This window comes from Elgaria multicarinata, chromosome 5 (genome assembly GCF_023053635.1).
Source record: "Elgaria multicarinata webbii isolate HBS135686 ecotype San Diego chromosome 5, rElgMul1.1.pri, whole genome shotgun sequence".
NCBI classification, from domain to species: domain Eukaryota; kingdom Metazoa; phylum Chordata; class Lepidosauria; order Squamata; family Anguidae; genus Elgaria; species Elgaria multicarinata.
Window position 1 is genome coordinate 132,070,836 of NC_086175.1, and position 26,131 is coordinate 132,096,966.

Sequence of the window (26,131 nt, forward strand, 5' to 3'; positions counted from 1 at the left end):
ACAATTAAGTTACTGCTGGTTGACGAGGAATAATGTGTAACTTCCAAGCGACAGAAGGGCTCCTGCAAGCAGAGCACATGTTTTGCAAGCAGAAGGCTGCAGGTTCAATCCCCACCATCTCCAGGTAGGGCTGAAACCTTGGACCATAAGAACACCAGAAGAGCCCTGCTGGAGCAGACCAAGGGTCCATCTAGTCCAGCACTCTGTGCACACAGTGGCCAACCAGCCATTGGCCAGGGAACGACAACGCAGGACATGGTGCAACAGCACCCTCCCACCCATGTTCCCCAGCAACTGGCGTCCACAACTGGACAGCTGCTGCCAGTCAGTACAGTCCCCAACCTGCTGCCCTCCAGATCTTTTGGCCTTCGACTCTCATCAGCCGCAAACATAGGGTGACCCTATGAAAAGGAGGACAGGGGCTCCTGTATCTTTAACAGTTGTATTGAAAGGGGAATTTCAGCAGGTGCCATTTGTATATATGGGGAACCTGGTGAAATTCCCTCTTCATCACACCAGTTAAAGCTGCAGGTGCCCTGCCCTCTTTTAAATCTGGTCACTCTAGTATAGCTCCTACAGCTTTAACTGTTGTGACGGAGGGAGTTTCACCAGGTTCTCCATATATACAAATGACACCTGCTGAAATCCCCTTTTCTGTGCAACTGTTAAAGATACAGGAGCCCTGTCCTCCTTTTCATATGGTCACCCTAGCAAACAGCAGGGCCAATGGTCAAGAATACTGGGAGTTGCCACCCAAAACATCTGGAGGACACCAGGTTGGGGAAGGCTGGTGTAGACAATGCTGAGCCAGATGGACCAGTGGCTTCATACAATATAGGGCAGCTTCCTATGTTCCTAACAATTTGCCCTGCCTTTATATGATGAAAAGAGCCTTGTGTGGCACAGAGCAGTAAGCTGCAGCTGAAACTCTCCCTACGGCCTGAGTTCGATCCCAGCGGAAGCTGGTTTCAGGCAGCCGGCTCGGGTCGACTCAGCCTTCCATCTTCCCGAGGTCGGTAAAATGAGTACCCAGCTAGCTGGAGGAAAGGTAATAACGGCCGGGGAAGGCAACGGCAAACCACCCCGCTATAAGGCCTGCCAAGAAAAAATCAGCGAAAGCTGGCAAACCTCCAAGAGTCAGTAATGACTCAGTGCTTGCACGAGAGGTTCCTTTCCTTTCCTTATATGATGAAGCATTTAGAGCGATGAGGCCTCTGAGTTATGCCAAAGGTTCTGTTTAGCCAAACTTCTCCTACTGGACATCGCACAGTGTATCAGTAAGTCAGCCTCAGCTGTTTTGCAGCAAAGCCAGGCCAGTAAGCAGCTCCAGCCAAATCCAGACCCAGAGAGGGCCCTCCTGAGCCTGAAGAACGTGAGGTCAGTGATTTGAGTTGGGGAAGGTCAGCATGCAGAACAACGTGCAGCACACAGGCAACGCCATTGCTCTGATACAACTTGCTATTTTCAAGACGATCATCGGGTGATATATTTGCATCTGGAAATGAACAAGCAGCCTGTCGAGATGCTACAGTGAGAAGACATTCATTCATTTGTCTGCAGCAGCTGCTGCTCCATGATATTTACATCACCACACAGCTATAACCAGGTTTCAATGGGGGAGAAAATGTAGGATACCTGTTTCAATATTAGTATCAAAATGTTGACTTTAGGTAGGGTGACCCTATGAAAAGGAGGACAGGGCTCCTGTATCTTTAACAGTTGTATTGAAAAGGGAATTTCAGCAGGTGTCATTTGCATATATGGGGAACCTGGTGAAATTCCCTCTTCTTCACAACAGTTAAAGGTGCAGGAGCTATATTAGAGTGACCAGATTTAAAAGAGGGCAGGGCACCTGCAGCTTTAACTGTTGTGATGAAGAGGGAATTTCACCAGGTTCCCCATATATACAAATGGCACCTGCTGAAATTCGCTTTTCAATACAACTGTTAAAGATACACGAGCCCTGTTCTCCTTTTCATAGGGTCACCCTACTTTAGGAGGATAGGTTGGAGTTCATCTTCAGTTTTTCAGCCACCCTCCTGATAAAGTATCAGACTTCCCCTCTAGAGTTGGGCCCTTTGATATTTCTTGAACTGCCAAGATATAGTTGACCCTATGAAAAGGAGGACATCCTGTATCTTTAACAGTTGTAGAGAAAAGGGAATTTCAGCAGGTGTCATTTGTATGTATGTAGCCGGTGGTGAAATCCCCTCTGCATCACAAAAGTTAAAGCTGCAGGAGCCCTCCTCTCTTTTGTATCTGGTCAAGAGGGCAGGACTCCTGCAGCTTTAACTATTATGATGAAGACAAAATTTCACCAGGTGTTACATGCATTTAAATGACACTTGCTGAAATTCCCTTTTCTATAAAACGTTAAAGATACAGAAGCCATATCCTCCTTTTCATATGGTCACCCTAATATATATATATATATTTAGATAGAGTAAGCAGTATATAAATCAATTAAATAAAATAAATAATCTTTTACCATACAACATCCTATATATATATATATATATATATATATATATGTATTTATTGACATTATTATTTACTAGAATTTGAGACTTGCTTTTCTTTTACAGGGAAAACTTGCAATGGACCTTAAGGCGGTGTATATGGGCGTGAGAAGAGTTCACTGTCTCTTTAAAATTTGTGTATGTATTGAGTTTAAGTTTAGTTAGACTCTGTTGTTAGCTGGTATAGAGAGGGAGAAGCCAGCTCTAGAGGGAGCTCCATGCATCCCAGTAAACATTATTTTTACTATTTCATAAATCTTTATATAGAGTGACCCTATCAAAAGGAGGACAGGGCTCCTGTATCTTTAACAGTTGTAATGAAAAGGAAATTTCAGCAGATGTCATTTGTATATATGGAGAACCTGGTGAAATTCCCTCTTCATCACAGCAGTTAAAGCTGCAGGAGCTATACTAGAGTGACCAGATTTAAAAGAGGGCAGGGCACCTGCAGCTTTAATGGTTGTGATGAAGAGGGAATTTCACCAGGTTCTCCATATATACAAATGACACCTGCTGAAATGTTAAAGATACAGGAGCCCTGTCCTCCTTTTCATATGGTCACCCTAGATAGTGTCAAATTGTACTTGTGACTCTCCCAAGGGTTGCTGGGGAGAAGAAACAAAGCATGGTTAATCCTTCATTTTTGAAAATATAAAATCCAGCTATTACTCAGAATTCATCTCCAGCCTTCTTTTTGCCTGATGAAGAGTTCTTGAAAGCTTGCACATTATCATTATTTAAAAAATAAGCCGGGATAAAACCGTGACAGTGGACCACACGTTCCACGGTCTCGGGATCATCCCGAGACCACGGGGAAAAATGGGATGGAAGGGTAGGGCAGTATCCTGGAGAAAGGGAGGAATCATCCCTCCCTGCTCCCGGGATGCCCTGTGCATCATGTGGACACACAGGGACGATCCCGGGGCAATCCCCGGGATATCGCCCTGTCTAACCATGCCCCTCCTCTCTCACACACACATACACACTCCTATTATTCAGCAATGAAAACAAGTGTAAAATTTCTAATTCTGTAATGTAATGTGTGGTCTTGCCCTAAGAGTGCCACCTGAACTTACCTCCATCTTTTGTGGCAAGAAAAAATAGACAGGAAAAGGAAGATAAGTTACTGTTTGAAGGCAAGAACATGGTCAAATTTAGATCTTTGCATTCCCAAACCAAAGAACACTCGTTTTTGATTTTTTGGTTTAAATCAAGCAATACTCACACAGGACCTGTTGCCGCCATGATGCAGCTGCCAAACGTGGTGCAATTACAATCACAGCCCCGGACTTTATTTGTTGGTGAGTCATCATGACTAAAGCCAAAAGAATGACCTAGCTCGTGCGCAATGATTTCGGCATCAGCTTTAGGATCTGTATATGTCTGTATACGGTGAGTGAAAGGAAAGGAAGGATTGCAGTGAACACAGTATTAAATATTTAGAGCACTTTCGATAAAGACATACTTGGTCCTGCAATTCGGTTCGATGGGATGAGGGAGGGAATGCAACCCTTATTTTGGCAATTGCCCAATTCTACAACAATTCAAGGGTTCAGAAAATACATCCTCATTCTCACAACAAACCCTCCAGAGCGTGCGTTGATGCATTTATGGCAATTTTTACTCTGTCCTATCCTAAAGACTTAGGGTAAACAATAACATTGTAAAACCAAAGAAGGATAATTTAAGGAAAACTCTAAAACTACAGGGCGGAATTCAAAGCAGCACAACAATGTTGTGGTGGCTATTGTGCTAGACTCTAACCATGAAAACTTGGGCCCAAAGTAAGAATAGTTGTGAAGATGAATTGAATATTATTAATCTCTTGGGCCAAACTATTGGATCTAGATAACTGGATCCCCAGAGTTGTGTTTGGTTTTTAACTGACTACATTTATTTCTTACCCGCCTCTCCCTTTGCATCAAGGCGGGGAACAACATTAGAATAGGAATCAACACATCTTAAAAAAAAATCTTGATTTTACATTGATCTGGGTAGGCCTGCCGGAAAAGGCGAGTCTTTAAAGCTGCCTTAAAATCACACAGAGAGTTAAAGTTTACGAATCTCCTCCGGCAGGCCATTCCACAATCTGGGGGCGACAGAAGAAAAGGTCCTCTGGGAAACTGATGTCAGCCTGGTTTTAGCTGACTGAAGTAAGTTCAGCCTGGAATGTGCAAATTCCACTGAACCAGGGCTTTTTCAGTGGTGGCCTCCCCAGTTATGGAACAATTTGCCACTGGAGATTAGACAGGCTCCCACTCTCAATTATTTCAAACACCTCTGTAAGGCGTTCTTATTTTCACAAGAGTTTGGAGGAAGGGGTGGTTTGAATTTTAATGTGGGTTGAGGGTTTTTAATGGATATTGTTTTACGTGTTATTATAAAGTGCCACGATGCCAGAAATGGTAAGATGGTGCTATAAAAAAAAAATACGTTTTTAAATAAAAATAAATAATTGAAACATGTATCATTGTAAGACAACAACACGACCTATGAAAGCGAACCAGGCGGCATCCTGTTTGGGGAACTTAAGGAAATGTGTTCAGAAAAGCTGACAAGACATGAAGTAGATTATCTTCAAATAATCTACTTCAAATCTACTTCAACGCTGATCAAATTTGCAGATGACACAAAATTGGGTGGGATAGCTAATACCCTGGAAGACAGAAACAAACTTCAAAGTGATCTTGATAGGCTGGAGTGCTGGGCTGAAAGCAACAGAATGAAATTTAATAGGGATAAATGCCAAGTTCTACATTTAGCAAAAAAAACCCCAAAGGCACAGTTACAAGATGGGGGATACTTGGCTCAGCAATACTACAAACGAGAAGGATCTTGGAATTGTTGTAGATCACAAGCTGAATATGAGCCAACAGTGTGATATGGCTGCAAGAAAGGCAAATGCTATTTTGGGCTGCATTAATAGAAGTATAGCTTCCAAATCACGTGAGGTACTGGTTCCTCTCTATTCGGCCCTGGTTAGGCCTCAACTAGAGTATTGCGTCTAGTTCTGGGCTCCACAATTCAAGAAGGACGCAGACAAGCTGGAGTGTGTTCAGAGGAGGGCAACCAGGATGATCAGGGGTCTGGAAACAAAGCCCTATGAAGAGAGACTGAAAGAACTGGGCATTTTTAGCCTGGAGAAGAGGAGATTGAGGGGAGACATGATAGCACCCTTCAAATACTTCAAAGGTTGTCACACAGAGGAGGGCCAGGATCTCTTCTCGATCCTTAGGGAGGTTGTGGCCTCTCCCACACTAGAGGCCTTCAAGAGGCAGCTGGACAACCATCTGTCAGGGATGCTTTAGGGTGGATTCCTGCATTGAGCAGGGGGTTGGACTTGATGGCCTTGTAGGCCCCGTCCAACTCTGCTATTCTATGATTCTATGATTCTATAGATATTTTATTTCCAAATCGCAGTTGAGAAAAAATAATAAGTAATCGCTAAAGAAATTCTGTTATGTGAAAAGTAACCACGGAAGCAGCGCTAATTTAAAAGAATCATTTAAATATGGAAGACCAAATGCAGGACCCTCAGAAAGAAACACCCAGACATTCCACCTCTCCTCACAGAACCAAAACAGCGCTTCTCACGGGATGCAATACCAGCCCTCAGGAGCTCAGTGGCACCGACATTCTATTACTTTAAAGATAATACTCAGAGAATTAACTTAGAACGCTTTTAAAATGTGTTTTGGTTGTAACAATTATTATTATTTATTTCATTTCTATGCCGCCTTATAGCCAAAGTTCTCTGAATAATTAATTTAAAAATTATGTATTTGTTTCAATGCTCTCATATCAAAGTGTGAGTCATGTAGAAACTGCTTGAGATTTTAAATTAAAAGACAAACAGATCTCTCAGTCCTTCATCTAAGGGGCTGTCTTGACATCTTCTTTGCCCTGGGGTGGCTTCAAATCGGTGTGGCATCAGTTAGATGTCGCAGCTGCAGATTCGAAGTCACCCTGGGGCAAAAAGCCAAAAATGAGCTGCTGAAAAGTCAGGGACTTACCCCAACTTTTACAGCTAGAGTGGGGGCAGTTTGGCTCTTTCCCTGGTCTGTCCTCGCTCAGGACCAGCTCTGGGGGCATTTTCAGCTGATGGCAACCCCAAATTGGTCTCCATCTGCCTGGCAGAGGTTGGGGGCGGGCTGGTGAGCAGAATGGGAATGCCCCATGCTGCTTTGCCCAGGAGAAGAGTATTTTCTCCCCCTCAACTGCTAGCGCTGCCTCCTCCTCATAGAATCATAGAACAGCAGAGTTGGAAGGGGGCTACAAGGCCATCGAGTCCAACCCCCTGCTCAGGGCACGAATCCACCCTAAAGCATCCCTGACAGATGGTTGTCCAGCTGCCTCTTGAAGGCGTCTAGGGTGGGAGAGCCCACAACCTCCCTAGGGAACTGATTCCATTCTCGTACTGCTCTAACAGTCAGGGAGTTTTTCCTGATGTCCAGCCGGAATCTGGCTTCCTTTAACTTGAGCCCGTTATTCCGTGTCCTGCACTCTGGGAGGATCGAGAAGAGATCCTGGCCCTCCTTTCTTCCTTAGTGGATTTTTCTGGAAAGAAAAAAGATGGGAGGACTGATAGAAAAATGCAGTATGGCTGCAGGGTGGTCAGGATCCCTTGTAAAATTCCTTGAATAAAAAATCCCTTGTCTAGAAGCACCCGTAAAAGCTCATTTGCCACAACCGCTATCCTATACACACCCTCCAAAGTAGCCAATGGATTTTAGTGGCACGTTACTGACATAAGCATAAAGAGACTGATAATCACCTACACGCATAGCAGACACTGAAACGTGAGTGTAAAGACAAAAACGGTCTCCCCATGCAAGTCCAGCGGGATGGCCTTTAGCCCTATAGCATAATAGAAGACGTTGTTATGTTTCATGGCAAAAACAACACAAAAACAAGAAAGCAAAACAACCTTTCCCCCCAAAACTACTGATGAAGAAAAGGGTATGAAAATACTTAGTTATACAGTTTCATTCTTAAGTCCGCAATCTGGGACAGGTGAGGTGAACCAGGGTTAAAACCGGACTGATAGGCAACACTTTTGTATTATACTGATTTTGCACTTGATTGTGTGTGTGGGGGAAAAGGAGTATGAATGAACACTAATAGCAATGAATAAAAAGGCCAACTCCAAAGGTGAGGGAGGATTTGAAGTCAGCTTTGGTCACATCAGCAATCAGGGCCGGTGCCAGACTATTTTGCGCCCTAGGCAGGTGAGCTGCTTTCACCCCATCCCCACCCCAGCGTACCTGGATGTGGGGCGCCATCTTGCCAGCCCAGCCGAAGCGAAGCCAGGACGCTGGGTGGGGTGGGCGGCTTCGGAACGGCATGCCTGGCCAGAAGCCACTCTAGGAGAGCGACTTCTGGGCGGCTGTTCCAAAGCTGCCCACCTGCACCCCCAGCGTTCTGGCTTCGCTTCAGCTGCGCGCCCACCCAGCCGAAGCAAAGCCAGGACGGTGTGCCCGGCAGGAAGCTGCTCTGGGAGAGCAACTTCCGGGCACGCCGTTCTGAAGCTGCCCACCCGCCCCAGCGTCCTTGCTTCGCTTTGGCTGAGCGCCCAGCCAAAGTGAAGCCAGGACACTGGAGTTGGGGAGCGTGGCGGGCATGGCTTCGCTTTGGCTGGGTGGGTGCCCAGCCAAAGCGAAGCCAGGACGCTGGAGTGGGGGTGGGCGGGCGTGGCTCCGCTTTGGCTGGGTGGGTGCCCAGCCAAAGCGAAGCCAGGACGCTGGAGCGGGTGGGCGGCTTTGGAACGGTGCACCCGGAAGCCGCCCTCTCAGAACTGCTGTGGGAGAGCGGCTTCCAGTGCGGTGTTCTGCACCCCGCTTACCTTGGTGCTCTAGGCGGCCACCTGAGTGGCCTCTATGGTAGCACCGGCCCTGTCAGCAATTCCAGCACTGCAAGACAAGCATCACTTGTCCGACAGGAAAACAACAGAGGATTTGGTTCCTATTGGTGAGTCTCTTTTCTCTGTCCTCCATATGCCAGAGAACTTCACTAAGCTATAGACTCAGGCCTTAGCTAGACCTAAGGTTTATCCCGGGTTCGTCCTGGGGTCATCCCTGTTCATGTAAATGACACACAGGATATCCCAGGAGCAGGGAGGGACGACTCCGGGATGATCCCGGGATAAACCTTAGGTCTAGCTAAGGCCTCAGTAATACAATTCATTCTTTCTTCCATTATATTTCTACACTACCCCACAGCCGAAGCTCTCTGGGCGATTCACAATAATTAATGTCATTCTCTTAGTTAGTTAGTTATTTTATTTATTTAAGGATTTTTATGCCGCCATTCAGCCAAAAAAGGCTCTCATGGCGGCTTACAAAAGTATTTCTTTACAGTCCCTGCCCACAGGCTTACAATCTAAAAGACATGACACAAAAGGAAAGGGGATTGGGAGGGAGGAGGAGGAGGGGGAAAAGGAAAGCAAATTCAGGCACTACAATCTTAGTTGGAAAGTTCAGCAGCTACAGGTGACAGCAGGAGGGAGGGGGCTCTCAGCTGGAGCTGGACCCAGGCACGGTGGAGAGGTGCCTGGCTGCTGCTTCCTCCCTCACTGGTGGCCTCTCCAGAGACAGTTGGTAGCAGGAGGGAGGGGGCTCTCAGCTGGAGCTGGACCCAGGCACGGTGGAGAGGTGCCTGGCTGCTGCTTCCTCCCTCACTCTTACGTTCTATGGTGTCAGAAGTGTTTCACGTTCGAGATTGTAAGCCCCACAAGATAGGGACTTGTACTCTTGTACATGGCAAAGTGCCATGTACACAGATAGCACTGTACAAATAACTAAATTAATAGATAAAAATATTGAGTCCTGCCTTCTGGGCATGAAGGTTACTAATTTTGCTTTGTGCCATTCCAAGAGAGGGAACATCTCCCAACCGTGGAGACTGTCCTGCCAGAGGAATGGAAAAAATGCTGGAAATTGATAAGGCCTTGCCCTCACAATACCAACTTTTCCAGGATTGATTTCCTCTGGAGAAGGAAGCATTGGCGCTTACGACGTTTCTGTAAGATCTATTTATGTAAACATGTACAAGTTCAGAAGAAATGGTGTTAGTTCTAAGGAAGCGATTGTATAACATTATAAACAATATGAGAGGGAGGGTGAGGAGACATTTAAAAATCAATTTCACATAGGGTGACCATATGAAAAGAAGGACAGGGCTCTTGTATCTTTAACAGTTGTATTGAAAAGGGAATTTCAGCAGGTGTCATTGGTATGCATGAAGCACCAGGTGAAATCCCCTCTTCATCACAAGTGTTAAAGGTGCAGGAGCTATACTGCAGCTATACTGTGACCAGATTTAAAAGAGGGCAGGGCACCTGCAGCTTTAACTGTTGTGATGAAGAGGAAATTTCACCAGGAGGGGATCTACACTATTTATTTATTTATTTATTTATTTATTTATTACCTTTCTACACCGCCCAATAGCTGGAGCTCTCTGGGCGGTTCACAAGTTAGAACTAGTCAAGTTAGAACGTGTCTTACCGTTTTTAAGTGTGCGTTTGGTAGTATTTCGCCACATGACCTATCGTTTGTGACGTTTTATTGTTGTCTGTTCTCCAGTTTTTATTATGAACTTCTCTCAAATTAGTCATTCTATTTGTTATGATGTGGCCGATTTCATCATATTAAATGGGTTTCCTGTAGTTCTTAATTAGCCGATTGCATTCCTGGGGGCATGTTTATGTAATTTCCGCGCCCAAAGTTGGAGCCGGGTTTTTTTTCTTTCAAGCCTCTTTTTTTGCAGACACTTCCAGTTACACTTTTGGGAGGCTGCTTGCTGGATTGTTTGTAGGTAGAGGATTGTCTCGGAGAGAAGAGGAAGTGGGAGGGAAAATTGGCAGAATAGAACAAACGGATTTATTTTCTTAGTGTGGCCAAAAGGAATGCATTCCCACGGTAAGAGAAAAGTAAGTAAACGTTTTAAAAACTGCTACATTTTAAATTGTTCAAAAACAAAACGTTCAATGACTGTAAAAACAATGTTTCATATACTAGTGTAGATTCCCTCCAGGTTCCCCATATATACAAAGGACACCTGCTGAAATTCCCTTTTTCAATACAACTGTTAAAGATACAGGAGCCCTGTCCTCCTTTTCATAGGGTCACCCTAATTTCACATAACAGGGATAACTTGGGAGTCCCCCATTATCCACTGAAACTAAATGGCAGTAGATTTAGGATTACTTATTGCGATAGCAAATGGAAGCTCTATGTTCAGTGGCAGTGTATGCTAGGTTAGCACTTCCTGAGGCAGCCTTCCTCAACCTGGGGCGCTCCAGATGTGTTGGACTACAACTCCCAGAATGCCCCAGCCAGCTGCTGGCTGGGGCATTCTGGGAGATGCAGTCCAACACATCTGGAGCGCCCCAGGTTGAGGAAGGGCTGTCCTGAGGGCAAATAAAGGGAAAGACCATCACTCTCATGTTTTGCAAGTGAGCTCCCAGAGGCCTTTAGTTGGCTGCTACTGGAGACAGAATGCTGGAGGACGTGGCTCTTCATCCCACCAGCCAGAAGACAGTTCTTCTGGGAATCAATGCAGGCCCCTACAAGGCTCAATGAAGTAGAAAGCCTTGTACATTGGCTCTGTTCAGACGACACACTAAGCCATGGTAGTTAAGCATTTTGAGCTAGGCATTATGGCTTAGCGTGTTGTGTGAACCATTACTAACCATGGTAACTACATAACCACAGTTTAAACGAGTTCACAAACTGTCAGTATCAAGCCTGTCCTCCGTAGTGTGGGTTTCAGGGCCTGAATCGGACTCAGAATCTGAAGGAGAAGAAGGAATAGGCCCAGAAGCATACCAGCCAAAACAGGAAGAGGGGGAGGAGATTCTCCAAGACTCTTCAGGAGTCAAGGATGAATCTTCCCAGGAGCTTATCGGACAGAATGCCAGAAGTTCAGAGACCATCCTCCTGCTCTTGATAACTCAGTTTCTGACAGAGGGGGAGGGGACTTCGGAGTTGACAGATCCCAGAGTTCGCTGCAGGGTTAAGTGGGCAGAGTTGAAAGGAGGTAGGAAGCGGTCCCTCAGGGTACCACTCACCAAAGGCTTATCCAAAAAGACCCTCCCTGAGGTAAAGTGCTGGTTGGACTGCAGGGAAACTCTCCATGTTAGTTAAAACACAACTGCCAAGCTTTATTAAGCTAATTACACCAGTTTTAAAATCTCTTCACTGGCTGCCGATTAGTTTCCGGGCAAAGTACAAAGTGTTGGTTATTACCTTTAAAGCCCTACATGGTTTGGGTCCAGGCTACCTGCGGGATCTCCTTCTCCCGTACAATCCGCCCTGCACACTCAGGTCCTCTGGGAAGAATTTACTTCAGCTAGCAGAAACTAGATTAACAACTGTTACTCAGAGGACCTTTTCTTCCACTGTTCCCAGACTGTGGAATGGTCTGCCAGAGGAGATTGGTCAACTTGACAGTCTTTTAGAATTTAAAAAAGCAATAAAGACTGATCTATTCCCGGTTGTGGAACGAGCTCCCCAGAGAGGTCCGCCTGGCGCCTACACTGTACTGCTTTCGTCGCCAGCTGAAGACCTTTTTATTCACTCAGTATTTTAACACTTAATTTTAACTCAAATTTAAATTTTACTGTTTTAACTCTGTATTTTAATCTTATATCAACTTTGCTGTGTGGTTTTATCCTGGTTGCGCTTTTTATACTGTATTTCGTAATTGTGTTTTTAACCTGTTGGGTGTTTTATTATGGTTTTAATTTTTGTGAACCGCCCAGAGAGCTCCGGCTATTGGGCGGTATAAAAATGAAATAAATAAATAAATAAATAAATAAATCTATTCCAGCAGGCCTGTCCAGTGAAATTTTAGAATGTTTTCAGGATGTTTTCAGGATGTTTTAATCATGTATGGTATGTTTTAATCCGTCTTAATGTGCATTTTATATCATGTTTTTATACTGTTTGTTTTATACTTTGAATTGTTTTAGTTTTTGTGAACCGCCCAGGGAGCTTTGGCTATTGGGCGGTATAAAAATGCAATAAATAATAATAATAATAATAATAATAATAATAATAATAATAATAATTGAGCTTAGAGAATAGCTTCTAGCATTCATTGTCCCATCAGGTGTGAAGAGATGATTATTTGCTGAATAAAGCTTTGTAGATTACACGGTGGACCACTTTATTGTCTCACATCTTGGCAGGAGGGCTTGGAATCACAACACTTAACCATTTGTTGCAAAAGGGTTAGCGGTCTAACCGTGGCTTAGTGTGTCGTCTGAACAGGCCCATTCTGGTGCTAAGTGAGCCAAACTGGGTTGAAGTTTTTCTTCCTTTCGAGTGGATTCCACTATGAACAGCTAGAGCTCCAAAATGAAGGCAGAGGTTATGGCCTGGCCACTGCAATATTGTTGAAAAGAATACGGAATCCAGGAACCAAGACCCTTAGGGGTATCCCAAGCTCTGAGCCTGTGAAGATGCAACTATGTAAGGAGAAATAACAAGGCGGGACTTCTCCAATGGTAACCTCTTGGTCATGTCGTTCTAGTTTTGTGTATACCTCGTGTGGCGCAGGGCGGTAAAGCAGCAGTTTCTGCAGCTGAAAATCTCCCCGAGGCCTGAGTTCGATCCCAGCGGAAGCTGGTTTCAGGCAGCTGGCTTGGGTCGACTCAGCCTTCCATCCTCCCGAGGTCGGTAAAATGAGTACCCAGTTAGCTGGGGGAAAGGTAACAACGGCCGGGGAAGGCAACGGCAAACCACCCCGCTGTAAGGCCTGCCAAGAAAACGTCAGCGAAAGCTGGCGTCCCTCCAAGAGTCAGTAATGACTCAGTGCTTGCACGAGAGGTTCCTTTCCTTTCCAATCCCTTTGACATCATTCACCTGAACACACATAAAAAGAATACAGAGGGCTAGCAGATGCCTCTAACATTTTCTCACTGCTAAAAAAAATGTGTGTCGGGGATGTTAATAAGACTAGGAAGGCAGACATTTTGAAATGGGAAACTGGGGAGTCTTACGTAATTATGCCGGCGTGGTCAAACTGTACACGATGCCGAAGCTCATAACGGGCATAATTGTAAAATGCATTCATAGTTATTCCAAGACTTTGTGTACCAATTATTATGTAGTCTTTCTCCGTCCACAGCTCCAGACCAACCAAATAAATGCGAAGACCTAATGGCAAGAACATCTGGAAACAGAAAACATAAAATTATCATCCTGAAATACACAGTATTGTTGCCAGTGCTTGCCTTGCAGGTAACTCAGGGCGTTACTAGACGGGGCTCTAGCGCGCGTTACCTTCCGCAGTCACGTCGAGGCTTCCAGATGACGTTCACGAGGATCCGCCGTTATCCTGCGGTGAAGCCTCTTTCTCCCGACTTTAAAAAAGTGAGTTCTAGTGCGCCTTTTCCTGCCGTCCCGCGGTAATTCAGAGTACGTGTGGGAGGATGTGAGGTCACTGCGGTCCGCACTGGGCAGGAAAAGGCGTGCTAAGGGGGAGTGGTCAGCGGCTTCAGTCAAGCCGCCTCCGCCATTTGCGCCCAGTCCGCCAGCTGGGGCAGTGCGGCGGAGCGGCTTTTTTTTTTTATTCCCCCAGTGACAGTTTGCGCAGGAACGGAGGAACGGAAAAGTGGCTGGTGACTCCTTGCGGTGGGCAGCTACCGTGGCCGCATAATGGCGGTGCTGTACGCTGCCTGTTAGTGTGGGTACCAGGCTGGCAGAGGGCAGAGCTGTTTGTGGGCTGCTGCCATGGCTACGGCCAGATGTGGGTTGGCTCCTTGGGATGGGGCAGAGGGCACAGAGGCGGTCATCGCCGCCGACACCTCAGAGGCATGATGGGAGATGTAGGCACAGAGTGCCCATGCAGACGATTGACCTCGGGTCATATTACACCCGCCACGACCCCCATCAGGAAGTGAGCGCATCAATGCCCTCAACAGCACCAGCAGCACTTCAGCTGGCACTGGCACTGCTGCCGCCGCCGCCGGCTCCGCCGCCGGGGCCGGCGGCGGCATCGCTGACGGCTGCACAAGTTTGCGGTCTTTCGGACTTGTGCAAATCGTGCAGCGAGCGAAAAAAAAAGCCGCGGCAATTAGGCCGGTGTGGCTGCGCAACCGTGCTCGCGGCGGCAGCAGCACAACCGGCGCAAACTTCCGCCACAAATCGAAGGCAGGTGTGGATCATGAGGCGTCACGGCTGAACGGGAAAATCCGCTTTCACCGCTCCTCAACGACGGAACACCCGGTAGGTCTAGCAAAGCCCTCAGTCTCCAGCTTGCTGGAGGCGCGAGCCGAAGGGCGCGAGCCGAAGGGCGCGAGCCAAAGGGCTCTCGGCCTGAGGCTCTCAGCCGTGGGCGCGAAGCCGTCAAGTGGAACTGTCAAGTGGAACTATTACCTCGGAAGAAGAACACCAGCCTCGGACCGGTCTTCACTACTTCTGTTTCAGGACATGATCTCCTACATTGTTGGGCTATTATTTGGCGATGTGACTGCCTTTCCATATCCTATCTGCTTGCTTTTCTCCATACCTGCCTCTTGCTTGCTTGCTTGCTACTGGTCTTGGCCGGGCTAGTTCTGGTCAATCCTGTCCTGTGCTTGTTTTACTTCTCTGCCTACTTGCTATCTCTCTCCTCTTTTCTTCTCTTAACTCCTTTCTCCTCATATCTGTTCCCTATGGCTTGTTCCAATCTCATCTCTCCCAACTTAGTTCCTATTCGGTGTCTCCCCCCTTCCCAGCTGCCTTTTTCGTGTTCCTTATGGAACTGTCGCTCTGTTGCTTCTAAGGCCCCTGTCATCCAGGACTTGTTTATCTCTAGGTCTCTTCACCTCCTTGCTCTTACTGAAACCTGGCTTCCGGCCCACGATACCGCCATCTCGGCTGCCCTCTCTCTTGGAGGACTCTCTTTCTCTCACTCGAGTTGCCCAGAGGGTCGGGGTGGTGGTGTGGGTCTTTTATTATCTAGTTGGTGCCAGTTCCAGCCTCTTTCCATTCCACCATCACACTGTTTCTCCTCCTTTGAGGCACATGTGGTGAGGCTCTTCGCTCCATTGCGACTACGGGTTGCAGTTCTGTACCGCCCCCCAGGCTCGTCCTCAAAATTTCTCTCTGATTTTGATTCGTGGCTGTCCTTTGTCCTCTCTGATAACTGTCCTACTCTTATCTTGGGTGACTTCAATATCCATGTGGATGACCCTCAAGACGCTGCAGCTCTACGATTTCGCTCCTTATCTTCCTCTTATGATCTTAAGCTTTGGTCTGAAGTACCCACACATTCCCTTGGACACTGCCTGGATCTTGTTCTCACTCGGAATTGCTCTGTTTTGGACTTTTCTACTGCTGACTTTCCTTTATCAGATCATCATCTAGTTTCTTTCAATATTACTCACAATCCTCCTCCTTCACGTCCTGCTTCTCGCTCTTGTCGTGACTTGCATTCTATCAACTATGAGGCTTTCTCTCAGTCTCTAGCCTCCTCTCTTCCTTCTGTCTTCTCAGCTGTCTCCTTGGACTCAGCTGTCTCCTCCTTTAATTCCTCCTTATCTTCAACTCTTGATAATCTCACTCCATCTACAACTCGGATAGCTCGCCCTTCTCAACCCCAACCTCTTTCCTCCGCTACCTTCGCTCTTGTTCCCAGGCAGCTGAACGCCTTTGGCGTAAGACCAGGGACTGGGCGGACTTTGTCCATTACAAATTTGTACTCTCCTCTTTCTCTTCTGCCATTTCACTGGCCAAACAGCAGTACTACTCAACGCTGATCCAGTCAAATGCTAGGCATCCTCAGCGGCTCTTTGCATCCTTCAATTCTCTCCTGAAGCCTAATCCACCATCTCTCCCCGCCTCTCTGACTGCTAATAATTTTGCCTCTTTTTTCAATGCTAAAATCCAAACTATTCGCTCTGACCTGGCCAGCTCTGCTCCTCTTCCAGTTCCTGTTCCTCATCTGTCAGTTCCTCCTGCAAATTTCTGTGCGTTTCCTTCGGTCTCAGCTGATGAACTGTCTACAATACTACGCTCCTCAAAGCCTTCCACTTGCTCCCGTGATCCGATTCCCTCTCGCGTCTTTATAAATCTTATTCCCGCTATCCTCCCTTCCTTGCTTCATATTATTAATTTTTCTCTGTCCTCTGGCTCATTTCCTTCTGCTTTTAAACATGCTATAGTCTCTCCCATTCTCAAGAAACCTACTCTTGATAGGCTATCTCTGTCTAACTACTGACCTGTTTCTTTGTTGCCTTTTGTTTCAAAGATCCTGGAGCGTGTGGTCTACTCTTGCTGTCTTGACTTTCTTACTAGTAACTCTGCTCTGGATCCTTTTCAATCCGGATTCCGTCCTTTGCATTCCACTGAAACAGCCCTTACTAAGATCACCAATGATCTCCTTACTGCCAAGTCTAAAGGCCATTATTCCGTTCTTATTCTCCTTGATCTAACTGCAGCCTTTGACACTGTTGATCATGATCTTCTCTTAGATTCCCTTCATGACCTTGGACTTCGTGGCTCTGTCTATAACTGGTTTGCCTCCTATCTAGCGGGTCGCTCTTTCAGCGTGTTGGCTAATGGCAGCTCGTCTTCCTCTTTTCCCCTTTCAGTAGGGGTTCCGCAAGGCTCGGTGCTTGGCCCGTTGCTGTTTTCTTTATACATGTTGCCCTTGGGTAAGCTTATTCAATCTCATGGCCTCCAATATCATCTGTATGCCGATGATACACAATTATATCTTTCATCTCCGGAACTTTCTCCTGATGTTCACGATAGTATCTTGGCATGTCTCTCAGATATCTCAGCCTGGCTGCTTCATCGTCGTCTGAAACTTAATATGTCAAAGACTGAATTGCTTGTTTTTCCTCCTAAACCTTCTCCTCATCTTTCATTCTCTCTCCCTGTCAATGATGTTACGCTTACTCCGGTCAAGGAAGCTTGTAGTCTTGGCTTCATATTTGACTCATCGCTCTCCTTTATTCCTCATATTGAGGCAGTAGCTAAATCCTGTCGTTTTTTCCTGTATAATATTGCCAGGATTCGATCATTTCTGTCTATCTCTTCTGCCAAGACGCTTGTTCATGCACTGGTTATTTCTCGGCTGGACTACTGCAACCTTCTTCTCTCTGGCCTTCCTTCTTCTCACATCAGTCCGTTGGTCTCTGTCCACCACTCTGCCGCTAAGATCATCTTCCTGGCTCGCCGCTCTGACCATGTTACTCCACTTCTGAAATCTCTTCATTGGCTTCCAATTCACTTCAGAATCCAATATAAACTTCTCCTGTCGACCTTCAAAGCTTTTCACGGTCTAGCTCCTTCCTATCTCTCCTCTCTCATCTCACACTATTGCCCTGCTCGTCCTCTTCGCTCCTCTGATGCCATGTTTCTCGCCTACCCAAGGGTCTCTACTTCCCTTGCTCGGCTTCGTCAATTTTCCTCTGCTGCCCCTTACGCCTGGAACACTCTTCCAGAACATCTGAGATTCACAAGTTCAATAGCAGCTTTTAAAGCTCAGCTAAAAACTTTTCTTTTTCCTAAAGCTTTTAAAACTTGATGTTGTTTGGACTTTACACTGTTACACTGTTAGTTTTACCCTACCCTATGCCTGTTTACCCTACCCAGTGCCTGTTTACATTCTCTTCCCCTCCTTATTGCTTTACTATGATTTTATTAGATTGTAAGCCTATGTGGCAGAGTCTTGCGATTTACTGTTTTACTCTGTACAGCACCATGTACATTGATGGTGCTATATAAATAAATAATAATAATAATTTTGTTTTGTCCATTTGTAGAAGACTGGGCATGTTTAGCCTGGAGAAGAGAAGATTGAGGGGAGACATGAGAGCACTCTTCAAATACTTAAAAGGTTGTCCCACAGAGGAGGGCCAGGATCTCTTCTCGATCCTCCCAGAGGGCAGGACACAGAATAAGGGGTCAAGTTACAGGAAGCCAGATTCCAGCTGGACATCAGGAAAAACTTCCTGACTGTTAGAGCAGTACGACAATGGAATCAGTTGCCTGGTGAGGTTGTGGCTTCTCCCACACTAGAGGCTTTCAAGAGGCAGCTGGACAACCATCTGTCAGGGATGCTTTAGGGTGGATTCCTGCATTGAGCAGGGGGTTGGACTCGATGGCCTTGTAGGCCCCTTCCAACTCTGCTATTCTATGATTCTATGATTCTACATCGGCAGGACGGGCCCAGACATTTTGTTGCCTGATGCACAGGACAACACGGAATTTCCCTCTCCGACCCAGTCTGTCTACAGAAGCTGACTGGACTGCCAGTTGAATCTTCATAGAATCATAGAATAGTAGAGTTAGAAGGGGCCTATAAGGCCATCGAGTCCAACCCCCCACTCAGTGCAGGAATCCACCTTAAAGCATACCTGACAGATGGCTGTCCAGCTCCCTCCTGAAGGCCTCTAGTGTGGGAGAGTCCACAACCTCTCTAGGTAACTGGTTCCATTGTCGCACTGCTCTAACGGTCAGGACGTTTTTCCTGATGTCCAGCCAGAATCTGTCTTCCTGTAACTTGAGCCCATTATTCCGTGTCCTGCACTCTGGGATGATTGAGAAGAGATCCTGGCCCTCCTCTAGATTTTGTTTAGAGGTTAAACTGAATGGATGGAATCATAGAATAGTAGAGTTTGAAGGGGCCTATAAGGCCATCGAGTCCAACCCCCTGCTCAATGCAGGAATCCACCTCAAAGCATCCCTGACAGATGGTTGTCCAGCTGCCTCTTGAAGGCCTCCAGTGTGGGAGAGCCCACCACCTCTGTAGGTCATTGGTTCCATTGTTGTACTGCTCTAACAGTCAGGAAGTTACTTTAGCCCTGGCAAATTGCACCTGAGGGCTGCTTGCTATCTTCGGGCTGAAGGAGGATAAGGAGTTTGCAGAGAAGCTGAATGAAGCTGAATGAATTCTTTTCATGTGTCTTCCCTGCAGAAGATGTAGGACAGATACCTGTCTCTTAACTGATGTCTTCAGGAAGGGAGCCTGAAGAATTGAGGTGAATAGTGATGCCAAAAGATGAAGTTCTCAACATTATTGACAAATTGAAACCTAATAAATTACCAGGCCCAGATAGAAAACCAACTCCTTGCAAAAGGCTGTGGGGGCAACAGAGTCCTTAGCGAGGCATTGGTTTTCGCCCCCCAACCCCCATTTTTCCAAACAGGCACCTTTATATTGCTAATGCAAGTCAGTGGAGATCACCTCCATTGACCTCCATTGGTGATTTAAGGTGCCCCATGGAGGGGGGGAGGGCAAAACCCAACCCCTCACTAAAGACTGTCCTTGATCCATTTTTCAACCCTTACCCTGATTTCCCGCTTTTTAAATTGATTTTGGAACCCCTTTTATGCAAGGTTCCTGGTTTCGTTTTTGTGATCGGAGCCAGGAGGGGGGTATGGGCAGCAGCTTGGGTGCGCTCACAAATGGCAATCACTCCCCACTAGGCAAGAGCAGCAGAGGTATCTTCTAGATCCTCCCAGAGTGCAGGACACGGAATAATGGACTCAAGTTAAAGGAAGCCAGATTCCAGCTGGACATCAGGAAAAACTTCCTGACTGTTAGAGCAGTACGACAATGGAACCAGTGACCTAGGGAGGTGGTGGGCTCTCCCACACTAGAGGCCTTCAAGAGGCAGCTGCACAACCCTCTGTCAGGGATGCTTTAGGGTGGATTCCTGCATTGAGCAGGGGGTTGGGCTCGATGGCCTTGTAGGCCCCTTCCAACTCTGCTGTTCTATGATTCTATGAATATGCGCTTCACAAAAGTTCTCATAAAATATACTCACACTGTGAACATCTGCCATCATGAGAAACATTATCAATATCATCTGAGTATCATTGCGCTTGTTAGCAATAAACTAAGAGAAGGGGAACATGAAGACAGCCAATTCAGTACAAAAGGTTTAAACATTGCTACAGCTCTTCACGGTGAATTGAGCCACACAAACTACTCCTTTTTTGCTAGTTTTTCATTAAACTATAAAAAGTTATGTTTACAGTTTAGTACAGCTACCTGAGATTCTCAATTAATGCAAGGGCTCCATATACTCTTGGAACTATAATCTATCAAAGAAGCAGTATCCGAGGCAGTAAGCCTGTGTGCACCAGTTGCTGGGGAACATGGATGGGAGGGTGCTGTTGCACCATGTCCTGCCTTGTTGGTTCCTGGCCAACGGCTGGTTGGCCACTGTGTGAACAGAGTGCTGGACTAGATGGACCCTTGGTCTGATCCAGCATCAGGGCACTTCCTATGTTCTTATGCTTAGTAAACATTTTGCATTTATCAGTTACTCATAACAACTACTGTGATTAGTTATACAGTTTTATCTAAATCAAATATTCAGATTACTCCATCTAGTTAATCAAGGAGAATGATTTGTACTCCTATCTAAAAATCAGATTTCTATCTCTCTCAATATGTTTTAACTGGGAGTCAAGCAACCTTGAAATGTATCTGTATGAGAGAGGCTCGGAGTCTGGCAACAAGGGACATGGCCTTTTCAGTAGTGCCCCCCAGACTATGGAACTATCTCCCTGACAAGGCTCACTTGGCACCAACGCTGCTATCTTTCCGGCGCCAGGTTAAGACTTTCCTCTTTGCCCAGGCATATGGCAGCACATCTTAATCACCCACATGTTTAGTTTTTAATGGTCTTTAATGCTTTATGTGTGTATGTTCTGTGTTTTAGAATTTTAAATTTTGCATACTGGTTTTTATCTTAATTTTAGAATTTCTGTAAACCGCCCAGAGAGCTCTGGCTATGGGGGCGGTATACAAGTGTAATAAATAATAAATCTATATAAATAAAAATGTAAATGTTCGTTCGAAACAGATGTTATATCTCCGAAAGTTCTTCAACGATTGCTTTGAAATTTTGACACAACGTTGCATTCGAATAAGCGAGCGTTGTTATGTAACTATGTTCTATATGGGGTCAAAAGTTTGTCTTAAAATCGAAGAAATAGGCCTCCTAAAAACCAGTCCTGTTGATCATTGTGACATCGCCAACCAGTAGGCCAATCCACTGCCTCTGCCTTCTCTTTTATTTGCATGTTCTCTCACAATTGGCTGAGTGAATATAGATGTCACACCTGTGACAGTTACACGTTTTGAAGAAAGGTAACTGCCAGGAGTTTCCGCTAACTTCCTCACCGTAAAAACATCCTTTTTTAAAAACCAAACAATTTGCTTTACTTCATCCAAATAATGCCTCACAGAAGATCACACTTAGGTCGTCGTACTCGCAGAGCGGAAGCACTGCGACGAGAAATTGCAAATCAGACTGAGGAAGAACGGGCATCAGCAAATGAGAAAAAAAGAAAAAGCATGCCTCAAATACGTGCCAAGGAACCAGGCAAGCAACGTTCAGCCAGACTTGAGGATGCACGGTTGCGAGCACGGCAATCGCGTTCTACAGCTTCAGATCTGCTTTGTTCTCAACAGAATGAACGCGACAGGCTGTGAGTGGCTGAAAGACGTCAACAAGAAACAGCACATCAGCGTCAAACACGACTCCGTGGTAAACAATCACACGATTACAATCGCCTTGCATTCCGGTACAACCCAGCTGATGATTATAGTTTGAGGCGGCATGTTCTCATCGGCACTATGACTGAAGTGTGTCCTTATTGCAAGGCTCTTAAATTTAATGGAGAAACAAAAGGAATGTGTTGCGCTGCTGGAAAAATTAAACTGCCTCAACTTGGAGAACCACCAGAGCCATTACAAACTTTGCTTGCCGGATATACCGCAGAATCAAAGCATTTCCTATCTAACATCAGGAAATACAACTCATGCTTCCAAATGACGTCGTTCGGCGCAGAAATCATCACAGCTCCATTTATGCCAACTTTCAAAGTCAAAGGACAAATTTATCATAAAGCCGGCTCCTTCCTTCCGTTTCAAGATAGTCAACATAAATTCCTACAATTGTATTTCATTGGTGATGGCAATGATGAATTGAATGCACGCTGCGGAATTTATACCGGCATAAAAAGGTCCATCGTTTCAAAACTGCAACAGCTACTTCACGAAAAAAACAATTTAGTACATTTGTTCAAAACAGCAATTGACATGATGCCATCTGATACACACAAGATTGTTATTCATGCTGACAAAACGCCTGCTGGAGAACATGTGCGAAGATTCAATAGACGAAGTGGCAATTGTTATAGTCGGAGATCAATTTCAACCTAGAGATATTGTTATTCATCGGAAAAACAATCAATTGAAAAAAATTGCAGAAACTCATCGATGCTACGATGCTCTGCAATACTCTAATTTGTGGCGACACGTAAAGACGTTAAAATTAACTACAAATATGCGTGTCCAGCTGCAAAACGATCGATCAGCTGAGATATTCTCACGTCAATTGCTGGAAATTGGGAACGGAAAGGTGCCAGTTGATCTGACCTCAGGACGAATTTTATTACCTCATAACTTCTGTAATTTAGTGACGTCAAAAGAAGAATTGGTCAAAAAAGTATTTCCAAATATTCAAACCAATTATAAGAATCACGATTGGCTGAGTGAACGAGCTATTCTTGCGGCCAAGAACAAAAACGTCTACGAACTTAACAATATTATTCAATCTAACATTCAAAGCAAGGCAGTCACATACAAGTCCATCGACACTGTTGTGGAAGCAGATGAAGCGGTTAATTATCCAACAGAATTTTTGAATTCACTCGATCTGCCAGGGATGCCACCGCACGTACTGCAATTGAAAATCGGCATGCCAATTATCATGTTGCGAAATATCAACCAGCCAAAACTTTGCAACGGCACGCGGCTTGCAGTAAAAAAATTACTGAGCAACGTCATAGAAGGAACAATCTTGACAGGACCTTTCAAAGGTGAAGATGTCCTCATTCCTCGCATTCCTATGATTCCAACAGATAGGCCATTTCAATTTAAGAGATTGCAATTCCCCATTCGATTGGCGTTTGCAATCACCATCAACAAAGCTCAGGGCCAATCTTTAAAATTGTGCGGTTTAGATCTAGACATAGATTGCTTCTCATATGGACAATTATATGTTGCGTGTTCTAGAGTCGGCAAACCAGACAATCTCTATATCTACACAGACAATGGAACAACTAAAAATATTGTATATCCACAAGCATTGTGAAATTAAACATATTAGAAACATCCACTTTGTCTTTTCTTTCTTTTCAATTTAACCAGACTGAGCCACAGCAATGCGTGGCAGGGTACAGCTAGTAAATAAATAAATAAATAAATATGACATTTACCGTGCTTTTGTCAACAACAGCATAATACTCTAGAAATCTGGTAGACGTATAATGATCAAAGTCATCTTCCTGGAATAAAACATACATAAAGGAGGGGTTCATAGAGCAAATTCTGTAGAAATTCACCATGAAATATGCTATTCCATTATAATAGACAGACCCGCCTATTAAGGTTAAAGCTTTACTAACCAAGTATATACAAGGTCTCTTTCCAATGACTCCACTTTGTCCAGCCTTTATTGTTGCCATATATCCTCATTCACACAGGCATGCAACTTGCATGTACACACGTGTAACAACCAACACAAGGGGACCTTTAACCAGAGGTGTGGTGTGCAGGCAGTGGATTTATGCACTACGCTCCGATAAAAATGGGAAATTAGCTCAAACACTCATTCAAAGTCCAAAAACATGTATTTTATTTTTTACAGATTTTTATTCTAAAAAAACAAAGCACATTCAAAGTAGAGAAGAGAAAAAATTAGCTTGGATACAATATACCAGTTTTAATAGATCTAACTTCAGAGATAGAAAAAGACTAAGGCCTCATCTACACCAAGCAGGATATTGCGGTATGAAAGTGGTATATAAAAGGCAGGAACCACACTACTGCTTTATAGCGGTATTGAAGTGCACTGACAACTGTTGGGGCCCATTGACGCGTACCATATGCCACTTTCATAGTGCTACATCCTGCTTGGTGTGGCTCCTGCCTTTTATATACCGCTTTCATACTGCAATATCCTGCTTGGTGTAGATGAGGCCAAAGTTTGAGGTAATTAGCATTCATTAAATGAGAGGAAGGTGGCACTATGAAACTGGCACAGCCGTTTCCATTCTTCTTGAATGGACAATTGTCTCACTTAGTTTGCATAGTTTTGCCTAGGGGAAAGTTCCAAGTGAGATGTGGTGAAAGATGTTTATTGCTTGAATAAAGCTTTGTGGATTACTTAGCAGGCCTCCTTATAGTCTCCCAAGAAGGCGGGAGGTTTTTGAGAAACACAACAGTTTTTGTTCAGTTTGGGGTTTATGGGTTTGGGGCAAGAGAATCCAGAGCACCTTTAGTTTTAGTTTTTTCTAGTGCTGGGCTTGAGGGAAGGAGTCCTTGACAATAGGGACCCCAAGGTCCCCAAGCAGCTGGACAGACAAGGGTGTGTCAGGAGAGTCATCCTGATTAATGACAACCTACCAGGAACTGTTCTGTGGGGAAGACTTGTAAAGAAGGGGTCCAGCAGGAGGAAAAGTAATACCCCCTCCCAGTTCTAGGATACCAACCTTTCCACCAAACACAGACCTCAAGATGGCTTGGAATCTTTGGCCATTCTCAGAACATATAAATTTAAGTTATGGATTCAGCAAAACAACCACAAAAACTACTTACTCCCATGGTAGGAGGAACTGGGCTATCATTATCAACCATTCTCAGTTCTACAACTTCACTTGTCAAATCTGATCCATCTTCAACGATTCCTCTGCAAGGTTCACGCTGCTTTGGAGTCTTCCGATAAATAAGGTGTTGAAATGTGGGAGAATTCTCAATAGGTTCAATTTCATAACTTAAAGTCCCAATTTTCACATGACCCCTGGAAAGGGAAAAGCCAAAACAGAGATTTAGGATCACAAAAGACAAAACTGTAAATGCAATAGGCCAAGTCTGGGCAACCGACGGCCTGATCTGGCCGCCAAGGCACCACTGTCATATATAAACTTCATAGCTTTCTTATGCTCGTTAAGGAAAGCCAGAGGACCATTACCTATCCTGAGCTCACAAGCTCAATAGGAAGGATGTTCTGTGAGGTGAAGCTGCCTCTAATATATGCTTGAGCATTCATGAGGGAAATTGTTTTGGGCATGGAACTAGCACTGTATGGAGGAGGCCAAGCGTCCCAGAAGCTGGCCAGTTTAGAAGTAGGGCAAATCATAGAATCATAGAATCATAGAATAGCAGAGTTGGAAGGGGCCTACAAGGCCATCGAGTCCAACCCCCCGCTCAATGCAGGAATCTACCCTAAAGCATCCCTGACAGATGGCTGTCCAGCTGCCTCTTGAAGGCCTCTACGGTGGGAGAGCCCACAACCTCCATAGGTAACTGGTTCTATTGTCGTACTGCTCTAACAGTCAGGAAGTTTTTCCTGATGTCCAGCTGGAATCTGGCTTCCTTTATCTTGAGCCCGTTATTCCGTGTCTTGCACTCTGGGAATATTGAGAAGAGATCCTGGCCCTCCTCTGTGTGACAACCTTTTAAGTATTTAAAGAGTGCTATCATGTCTCCCCTCAATCTTCTCTTTTCCAGGCTAAACATGCCCAGTTCTTTCAGTCTCTCTTCATAGGGCTTTGATTCCAGACCCCTGATCATCCTGGTTGCCCTCCTCTGAACAC

The 26,131-nt window shown here is 45.3% G+C and overlaps 1 protein-coding gene across 1 annotated transcript in view; it reads right to left on the bottom strand.

Annotated features, from left to right (window-relative positions):
• LOC134399665 (disintegrin and metalloproteinase domain-containing protein 20-like) overlaps positions 1–26,131 on the bottom strand; it is a 72,190-nt gene that overhangs the window by 42,390 nt on the left and 3,669 nt on the right. The window contains exons 3-4 of the mRNA XM_063127747.1: positions 25,193–25,335; positions 7,227–7,293 (exon numbers count right to left, since the gene is read on the bottom strand). Of these exons, the coding sequence (XP_062983817.1) occupies positions 7,227–7,293; positions 25,193–25,335 (210 nt within the window). The remainder of the gene's footprint in view (positions 1–7,226; positions 7,294–25,192; positions 25,336–26,131) is intronic.